The sequence below is a fragment of the Olea europaea genome, chromosome 11 (genome assembly GCF_002742605.1).
Source record: "Olea europaea var. sylvestris chromosome 11, O_europaea_v1, whole genome shotgun sequence".
In the NCBI taxonomy this organism is placed as follows: Eukaryota; Viridiplantae; Streptophyta; class Magnoliopsida; order Lamiales; family Oleaceae; genus Olea; species Olea europaea.
The window spans coordinates 9,444,395-9,455,122 of NC_036247.1; the positions used below are offsets into that span (position 1 = coordinate 9,444,395).

A 10,728-nucleotide genomic window follows, 5' to 3' on the forward strand; every position below is an offset into this window, starting at 1 on the left:
CCATCAACTTTGGAGGCCCTTTTCTATTACGTTGTTGGCTTTTGCTCGAGGGCTGCCCTAATTCAGATTCCATTTTCCTTATTCTTCTGGTACTTATCTTTTCAACTATGAAAAGTATTTGAAAAAATTGTGGACTTGGAGTATCCAATTATGAGTGACTGCAAGAATGAGGTGGAGGTGGTGGTCGTTTGGAGATGGCGGCTTATATTCGAAGAAACCAATAATTTTCCATTTTTCATTTAGGCTTGCCTGTTTAAGAATAAAATACAAATTCAAAATTATAAAATTCAAAGAAAATAATGCTCCAATTAATATTTTTTTATTTTTTACTTCTTCATAGGGCAGGTCCCGGTGAGATGAGTTAGTTTGCCATCTTTCAGCCACCTATGGCGACTCACCAAATTTATGATATTAAGGTCTTGTTTGTCATCCTTTAACAAAATAAATTGTTTGGTATAGTAACATTTTTCACCATACATTCACACAATAAAATATTTTACATATAAATCAATAAAGTTTTTTTAAATTTTAACCACACATTCTCAAAGAACTATTATTCAAAACTCTATATTTTCTCAAGAAATGGAAGACAAACAAGCTCTAAGTTGAAGAATAACAAAGTTTATTATAAAGTAATAAAGTTTCGAGTCTGGATGACAAATAAAATGCAACATGAATATAATTAAAGCATGTTTGAGCCCCATTTTAATGTAAAAATACATTTTCAAAAGAATAGATCGATGGAGAATGTGTAATTAAAAGAAAAAATAAATTTGTGTGTAATATTATTTTATTAAGTAATGTGTGGTTGGAAAAAAAAAACGTATTTTGAAAATAATAGGGATTAAACAAAGACTTAAGATGTGTTTAATTTTCATTATCTAAAAACTCATTTTTTTTAACTAATTTTTAATCACATATTTTCATAATAAAATATTTTATCATGTAAATTAAATTTCTTTTACTTTTTAATTATACATTTTCAAAAAAATCATTATTACATAATTCGTTTTTTAACTAAAAAGGGCCCACAAGCGCACCCTTAGTTTTTTGAAAGGTAGGTAAGTTACCAAACTGCCCCTCTCTCCTCCGTCCTTCCACGCCGCTCCCGTAATGCCCTAATCGTACAAATAGGTTTTGGAACGGTGGAATCTTTGATATAACTATTAATCCAATTAAAATTAATTTTTTTGATCGTTATTTCATTATTTCAATCGTTATTTTTTTATTTTTTCTCTCATAAATAAAATCCATTTTATCTCCAACGATAAAAAAATCAATTATCAAATTTTCTACCAAACAAGCACTAAATTACACAATAATATTTTTGTGTCTGTACGTATTTTATAATTAAATTCATTTTCTTTGATGTAAAAATTTCTCTTCTTAATGGATTAATAAAAGTAAACAACAGCAGAGCCTATTTCTTCCTCTAGGGTTTTGCAGAGTCGAAGTTTCGATCATGGATTATATCATTTGGACTCAATTTTAGGGTTTCTGTCGTCCATACTGTAATGGAGAGGGCTTTTATTTGATTTTTGTTTTTGACGTGGGTTTTATCGTGGTGGTTTGAAGGTCTTCTGCAAGAATTATTCGCGGATTATCTCAAGTTTCAACCTTTTTTGTTCTTGAGGTTTGAACTTCTTTCCTTGTTTTAATTTGTCGATCATGTCCCCCATAATTGCTGGAACAAGTTTTTTCTACTACACATGCCTGTATACAAGAAAAAAGATGAAATTTAGGCAAAAGGGACCTTCTGGACTTATTTGCAGTAAATGAATGATTTTTGATCCTCGATTTTGTTATCCACTGAAACTAAAAAGATTTATCGTGGGACACTATCAGCATTTTAGCGCTGAAATGGAGATGAACAATGCAGAGTTAGATATGGGGGATTCCTGCTGGGAATAGAGGAAATTGTTGACTAAAATGAATATATGGATATCTAGGTTTTTGTTTTATGAATTAACGCTGGAAAAGGAAAAAGAAATATAAAAATTTGGGCTAAAGTAATCATAAATATTTGATTGGGTCCTGCATCCTTCCTGTATTGATTGACATCTGCAGTTTGAACAACCTGTTATCTTCAATTCTTATTGTATTCTAAAAGGTTCTAGTGATGTCAGTTGGAAAAAGAGACGTGGTATGTACTGCTTTTGTTGTTTCGAGGAATTTAAAAGTTTACTTCATTAGTTCATGTTTTGCAATTAGTTGACTTTTTTCATAATTCTCTTTTTGCATAGCCGCATATTCCTTTTGAATTCGGATGACATCTGTATGATTACAAAGGCTAGTTTCCTGCATATTTATGACCCTACAACCTTTAGCTAAGTTACAAGATTCAACTTTGAACTACTATATTTGCTTCAATGACAAGAGGACAGGTTTCTAGATCTTTTGTTCTAGTATCCCAATTGAAGACCAATTTCAATTAGCTTACACTAGCATTGTAAACATGGTATCCCATATGAATCAGCAAGGATTCAATCGGCAAGGTTCTGGAGTGGGAGTAGGAATATTACATGATGTTTCTTTAATGTACAATGCTATGTAGTTAGGTTTGGCACCCCCTTCTCCTTCTAGATGAATGCTGCCATTTTCAATTTTTGTTTATCTCAAGTTTAAGATTTGAATGTCACTTTAATGTTGTTAATTTGCTTTCACCAGTTTTTGACAATATTATGTTTGCTTGTATTACTTGGATTTTCAATGTTAAAAATGCCCTTTAGAATCTTTTGATTAGAGACAATATTGCAAATTTAATGTATTGCAGTTCCGTTTAATTTCTTTATATTGACTTAGGTAACATAGTTCTTTACTGTCTGTTAAAACACAACCAAAGAGGTAAACGAAACTTTTTTCCTGCTAGACTAAAACTTAGCCCTCCCCTACCTTTGGGGGGTGTGCGTGCTAGGAGAGGAGTTGGAAAGAAGGAAATATCATGTGATGTTCAGCTGGATGAGACTACGAGTTAATTTTGGTATCTGAATAAAATGGAGTATATATTTTTGTATGAATTCAGTTCTATTTTTTATTTTTATTCTGCTTCAGTCTTCTTTAACCCATCTATTTTTGATTCGCTATGACAATATTTTCATATGCATGCCCAATGTTAGAACTTCAGTTTCTATTATATTTGTTATGTATGCTCCTTACAAGATATATGATAGACCGTCGACTCATGAAGGCAGGGGAAAATAGCAGAGGCAAGGAAGGAAATCAAATTGGATAATTCACCCACAGTAAGCACATGTGCTTAACAGAAACAGTTGGCAGATTTGTTGAGCATCACATGACCTATGGCTATATAGAGAGAGAGGAAAATAGGGGGAAAGGGGGCAAAATGATTGAGCAGGAACTAGTGGAGAGAATTGGACCTCTCGAATGTCCAAATACCCTTGTTTTATTTCATTGTTGCTGAATACTATTCACATAGAAGTAGATGCCGTGTTTCTGCGTATTTACAGTTTCCTACAATTACGGTAATATAAAATCTTCAATTAAATCATCTTGTGTTGGTCTTTGCTTCCCTGTGTACTATTCTTCTGTAGAAATCAGCCACCAGTGTAGGATCCTATCAATTGGTATCAGTGCACCGATTCTGTGGAAAATGGAAACAAACATCAGCAAGGAATGGGAGGAAAATTGGAGCTCGTTAATGAGTTGATTTTGATCGCTTGATGATGCGACAGGAAGGAGATCGAAATGATGATTCAGGGTTGGATTCTTGCGGCCGACTCAACACATCGTTATTCTATGTGGACAATTTAGATTCGTGGTTGATTGAGGTAGAGCGATGCATAGACAAGAATCACGGATTACCGGAGAGGAAAAAGGTAGAAGCCGCAGTTGCTTGCTTTTATGGAGAGGCTTGGGCATGGTCCCAAGAGATAGACGATAGCTGTCCAATAGAGACCTGGGTAGAATTGAAGGCGAGGATGATGGTTCGATTTCCCATGAAGCAGATCTCCGTTGGTGAATTTTCAGAGTGGAAGCAGGTGAATGAGTTGAACCGGGAGACAGCGCGTGAAGAACAGCCTGGTAAAGTGCTTGTGTCCCCATCGCCTTCACCGGTGGAGGAAAAAATTCTATTGCTGGAGAAGAGCGAAATGAAGTTTCCGAATTGGGGAGAACAAGAATCGAAAAGGAAGAAAAAAAAGGGAGATAACGACCTTGCCTGGTGCCCCCATCAAATCTGAAATTCAGCCTATATTTGAGGAATTTGAATCTGGCCGCAATTACAGGAGTCACTCGATGCTGTTCGAAAAATCGGTCGCCTCCTTACAGACGTCGCCAGAGGAATTTCAGAGAAACCGGATGGTTAATGGGTTGAAACCCATGTCATGGGCTGATGATAGAAGACTACAGCCTAAGGTTTGGGCTGTTTTATGGATATGGGCCAACATGTTGATGAAACAAATTCAAAAATTGAAGAAACAAGACAAATGGTCCATTACCAATGGAAAGAATCCAGCCCAGTGAAAAGCAGAGGCAGGTTAATTGATACCCAACCTACTAATACCCAGTACGCTAAATGCCTTTCCGTAATCTCACGATACAGCTTCAACCAGGCCTTAATTTGGCCGAAATCAGACCATCCGGCGCTGATGAGGAGTCGACTCGGTTTTCCGAGGTGTTGATAGAAACCAAATTGCAGTACATGGTACTCACAGGTCAGATTAGGAGTTACGAAGTGGAAATGTCGACTAGGGGTTTGTTGAGTGATTTAGTGGAGATGGGCATAATTAGCCTTCATCAAATTTCTTTCTCGATATTAGGCAAGAATTTGAAGTTAACTGTTTTTGTGCCTGTAGATGAGGAAGAGGTGCAATTTTCAGGTAATTTTTCGGGTTATTCTCCGTTGTTCATGTGGTATTTGGTACCTAACAAAGTGGGTTGGAATGAACTTAATCAGATGGGCCATGAGATTGTTCTGTCAAACAATGAGACAGGAGGAACAGTTTGAGAAATCAATGATAATGAATTTGGATCGGTAGGTGGCTATAAAAGTGAAGGAATTTTTAATACCAACAATTATGTGGAGGTTGGTGATATGTTAGGATTTTTAATTAATTCAATAGCAGCACAAGAAGGGGTTGCGAAGCTGATTGGTTGTACTATCCATCCTTTTATTTCACTTTGGCGGTTTCAATTTTTGGGAAATGCGCGAAAGGGTGCAACTGGATATGGGGTTTTCATGGACAATATACTTCTTGGAGTTAATAGGCCTGTCAACTTCTTTGGCTATACACTTATTTCGATGAGTCAAAATAAAAAATTGGACAAATTGTGGGTAGGGGCAACAGGCTATGGAGTTGCCTTGAATACTATTCTTGTGATACTTGTGCAATTGAGCAATTCTTTCCACTTCTACGTGGTGACCATGATGAGAGTATTTGTAAAAGAAATATCGTGGCTGTGTGACGAATTGATTGCCTCCACCTTGAGGACAAGGTGGATTTTGGGGCAACGAGTAATGATAGACCACCGACTCATGAAGGCAGGGGAAAATAGCAGGGGCAAGGAAGGAAATCAAATTGGATAATTCACCCACAGCAAACACATGCACTTAACAGAAACAATTGGCAGATTTGTTGAGCATCACATGACCTATGGCTATATAGAGAGAGAGGGAAATAGGGGGAAAGGAGGCAAAAAGATTGAGCAGGAACTAGTGGAGAGAATTGGACCTCTCGAATGTCCAAATACCCTTGTTTTATTTCATTGTTGCTGAATACTATTCACATAGAAGTAGATACCGTGTTTCTGCGTATTTACAGTTTCCTACAATTACTGTAATATAAAATCTTCAATTAAATCATCTTGTGTTGGTCTTTGCTTCCCTGTGTTCTATTCTTCTGTAGAAATCAGCCATCCGTGCAGGATCCTATCAATATATTGGAGTGAGATTTTATGATAGTATTTTACGAACTTTGAAAATTAGATTGCATAACATTTCGTATACTCTTTCCTATCCTATTTTGTTCTCTCTCTCAATTGACTATATTTCACTGAGAATCTCATATTTGACACACCTTACTTTCATTTATGTTTGACTATTGTGATAAGGTTCATATTGGTGTCGTTGAAAGTAAAATGAATAAAATTGTTCTATAGCATGCAAGCAAATGATTCTTGGTGTTAATTGAATGATTGGCAGCATGGATTTGAATGGCATGGGCAGCATGGATTTGAATGGCATGGATTTGAATGCCATCCCAGAACCAGAAGAGGATGAAGTGTTCTATCAACCAAATTTCGAAGAAGATCATGCACCAGAAGAACAGATAGAATACAACGAACATTCAGAACATGGGGAGTCTGCTGTTGAGATTTCGCGCCGGGTACTTCACTCTCTGTCTTAAATATGTTCCTTTTCAAGATTTACTGAAGACACACCATTTAATCCTTTCCACACGATATTTCAGATTGGTGCTTCTTTAGAGCTAATGATTGTATCTTTGCATAGGAATGTTAACTGATGAATAAATCCATGCTTTAGAAGGTAGAATGGTAGGTAGTAGAAAACTTCTAGGAGGTAGTTCAATTGGTGAATGATGCATTACAACTTATGATCTGCTATTGTGGCTTGGGGCAATGATGATTAAGGTTATGAATTCACATCTCTGTTTCTTGGAAGCCGATGATTAATGTTCTGTGAACCCACCATTCCAGGCTTGCGAATTGTTACTTCACTTGGCTGATGACCGGTAGGCTCCGTTAGCCACTCCTTCCCTGCTTCATTTATTTTCTGTCTATGTTTGCAGTACTCGCCTGTCGAAATTGGTACTCTCAGCCGGGAATTTTAAGATGATTTTCAATTATGTTTTGAAAAATGTGATGCTTTAGTAATGGATTATTGGTAAAATGTGATTATGCTCATCATCTGCTATTACATCTCCATGAAAAGAAGGGAGATAAAAATAAGCGACACCATGATATTTGCAGCCCATGTTTTTTAGTTGAGATGTCACCATTCAACATGCTAATGGTGATTTATGAGGCATGATTTTGAATTAGGAACGTGAAGAGAGGATTCAGCGGCGAAAAAGACAGCATCCCAATGAGCAGCTATCATACCTATCTCAGCCACCACCTCATGATGATGGGTATCAAATGAAAAAACAGAGACCTCATAATAAACTCCCTCCAGGTAAGTTTAGGCCAATTGTGCTGGCAAGGATTGGCTTGTTTTTTGATGATATCCATACTAGAGTGCTTTAAGGAATTTCTAACTCACGTTCATTTTCTTTTTCTATGTGGAGACATCTTATAGATTTTGTTTATCAAAGTTGAATTTGACAATGTTCTCCTAGATCTTATAATGCCAGTAGCCTCATATGAAACTTGGGAGAGGAAGGGGTGGGGTGGGTGGGGAGGAATGTGTGAATTTTAGTATTGATTGTTGTGGTTGGTTAATTAGTTGTTAGTCTGGGTGCGTCATTGTATTATCGAAGAAAGCAATATTGTCTTAGATAATCAGGTGCTAGAAGTGGTCTCTTCCTAATCGAAAACCGGGTTGGCAATTTGACAATTATTACCATACCACCATTATTTCCCTTTTATATTGTTGTTCAATGTTTTCTTTTTTTTTATTCTGGTTGCCTTGTGTTAGCAGGTTGGTTGGACTGCCCTGCATTTGGTCAGGAAATAGGCTGTTTAGTACCTTCAAAAGTTCCTTTAGGTGAATCATTCAATGATTGTATTCTTCCTGGTAAAAGATACTCTTCCAGGCAGGCGATTCATCAACAGAGAGTTCTAGGAAGAAAGGTGAGAATGTGGAGTTAGGCACTGCAGCATCTGCACATTTTTATTTATATGTTATTATTTTCTGGGAGCAGGGTTGGTAATTAGCACATCTTTTCGAAATTTTAGGGACGAGTATCTGAATTTGCACTTTGAAAACTGCTGATTTTCATCTTTTTGAAATGTTGTAAATTTATATCATCTGCTTTAAAGGGTCAAAGAGGGCACAGTTATGCATCAGAGACTTGGTTCTTGCTAATGCCATAGCAAAGCCTGATGAAATGTAAATCTTGGCACTCAGGAGTTTGTGGAATGGATCAGAGACCAGAAGCCATGTGACCAAAATTAATTAGATTACCTATATAGGTCAATAGATGAAGAGAGATGGCTATAAAATGGCTCTAAGTCACTTCATGACTCTTCACTTGAGATTGAGCAAATAGTAGTGAGATAACCTTTATATATGTTCAGTGTTGAAGCAACTGCGAAGCCAGATTTAGGATCCCTTATCTTTTTATCCTTGTATGCAAGACCAAACTATATCATGACGGAAAAAAGCTGATATTGCATTTGAATTCCTCCTTGCTGAGATTCTTATCAAGTAGTGTATGCATGCGTTGCCATCGTTGAAACTTGGAGATGAATCAGTGAACCAGACATGTAATTTTATAAGAAATGACTTTATTGATTGGAACTAGACCTCTTGAAATAAGGTTGAGCAGTTGAAAGCTCCAGGATCATGATTATAAGTAATCTTGTGTCACCAAAATTTAAATTAAACTTAAATAGAAGTATTGAAATGAATAAAAGGATTTTTATAAAAATAATTAGATTCAATATTATTCATAATAGTGTATTTTTAAAGAAAATACATTTGACATAAAGAAATGAATTTAATATTAATAAAAAAAAATTTGACATAACTTCATGAAAATTATTTTAAATATCCCATGATCGGATTCATCTCCGTATCGACAGCTTGAACCATTAATTTTTTGAAAAAGGAAAAGAGCATAATGTGAGATATATAATCTCAAGCGTGAATAAATTTTGTTCTTTTATATGTATTTCGTGGAAAATTTCATCAAATTTCGTACTTGCAAAAGGAGGGAAAAAATTGGACCTAATTAGATGGTACCAAATTTTCGTGTGTAGCGCTACTATATTTTAGTCCGTCTTTACAACTCTTATACATAATACAAGAACCATAATTTAACCATGAAATAACATATATATGATTACTCACATAATGTAATCACACACTTGAGCTGCGTGTGAGGTTGATTATTCACGAGTGATTGTGTAAGTCTACAACTATATTTAATATGAAAAGGACGAGGAAAAGTAAAAGCGAAGACAGTGATAGAGATAGTGATTAGTGAGGGAGAGTAGGGTTGGGTTTGTCTCCTGTTTATAGTGTAAATTCTTGGACCATGTATAGAAAGGTGAAAGCAAATTGATAGATGATGTGCATGGTCAATGCATAAATATTGTATTGTCTTGAAATGGTCAAATCAATACGTTTAATCATGTGGTCAAATCAATTAACTTGACTTGAAACTTGATGTAAATAATGCATGTGGTTAAATCAATTATCTTTATTTACTTGGTGAAATCAATTACATTGGCTTGAAATGTGGTTAGTGAATAATGCTTGTCGTCAAATAAATCATCTTTAATCATGATAAATTGGAATATTTACATATATTTTACGAATATTTTCATCTAATTTCTAAAATAACTCTCCAATTAAGTCTTTAAATTATTGGCCAGTAACCAATAAGGACCTGCGATCCCATAGAAAGACATCACAATCCCTTGTGGAAAAATATGATTTGCGGAGGAAGCAGTGTAGGTTGGTTTGTTCGAGTGGAGAGAAAAAAAGAATTGAACTTAAAATCTTTGTTATCAGACTAGGCCAATAAACAATAAGGTCGTTAGACTTTAATAATAGTGTATTTAGCCCTTGTTTGGCAGATATTAAAATCAGAATTTTAGTAGATTTTGATGGAAGTTGATGAAATATGTGGTGAAAAGTTGTGGGTCCCATTGAATGTGTGGTGAAAATTAATTGTTGCCTTCGACTAGAATTAAAATCTTGATTTTAAGTTTTACCAAACAAGCTCTTAAGTTCTAAATTTAAATCTAGCAACTAATAGTAAAAATTCTGGACGTTACAAATCTCTAGATAGTAACATTATCCTTTGTATCTAGTGATGTAGAACCTCTGGTCTAGTGTATGAATCTTAGCCTCTATTTGGTGCGAATTAAAATTAATCTTTTATTAGATTTTGGTAAAAGTTGATATAAGGTTGAAAGGTTGTGGGTTCCATAAACTATGTGTTTAAATTTATTGTTGACTTTAACTTTGATTAAAATCTAGTCTCTCCTAACCTCGAGGGATAGCTCAAGGGTCAGGCCTTGAATTTGCTCTCCAATGATCACCAGTTCGAGTCCCCTCAGAGTCACTAAGGTGAGAACCCGACTGTAAATTTTAGGGTTCCGTGGGATTAGTCGAGGTGTACGTAAGCTGGCTGGACACTCATGGTCATAAAAAAATAAAAATAAAAATCTAGTTCTTACCAAATAAGGGCTTAATGTCTGCTAATTAATTTATTTGAAGGACACTTTGATAAAGCCTCTCAGAACACTGATTTCAATTTATATATTGAAATGTTTTCAGCTTGGTCTGCTGATTGATCTTACAAATTCAAATAGATATTATTCGACTAATGATTGGAAGAGTGAAGATATCAAGCATGTTAAGGTAGGTAATCAATATTTCTGCATTCTTGACTTAAGAATTACATTTTCATAAATTTGCGACTTTAGATTTTTGAGTTCTTGATTAGTTGCCTTCTGATTTAGATTCCTTGCAAAGGGCGTGATTCTGTGCCCAAGAATGAGGCCGTAAATGCGTTTGTTTTTGAGGTATGTTGCTCTATAGACACATCACCACAGTTTGTGCTTATAAGCACATAT

General features: G+C 35.4%; 1 protein-coding gene across 1 annotated transcript in view; it reads left to right on the forward strand.

The window, feature by feature from the left end:
- Positions 1-1,357: 1,357 nt before the first annotated feature.
- LOC111404433 overlaps positions 1,358-10,728 on the forward strand; it is a 16,504-nt gene continuing 7,133 nt past the window's right edge. The window contains exons 1-7 of the mRNA XM_023033243.1: positions 1,358-1,633; positions 2,870-2,998; positions 6,161-6,344; positions 7,021-7,153; positions 7,619-7,770; positions 10,430-10,513; positions 10,615-10,710. Of these exons, the coding sequence (XP_022889011.1) occupies positions 2,994-2,998; positions 6,161-6,344; positions 7,021-7,153; positions 7,619-7,770; positions 10,430-10,513; positions 10,615-10,710 (654 nt within the window). The 5' untranslated portion in view covers positions 1,358-1,633; positions 2,870-2,993. The remainder of the gene's footprint in view (positions 1,634-2,869; positions 2,999-6,160; positions 6,345-7,020; positions 7,154-7,618; positions 7,771-10,429; positions 10,514-10,614; positions 10,711-10,728) is intronic.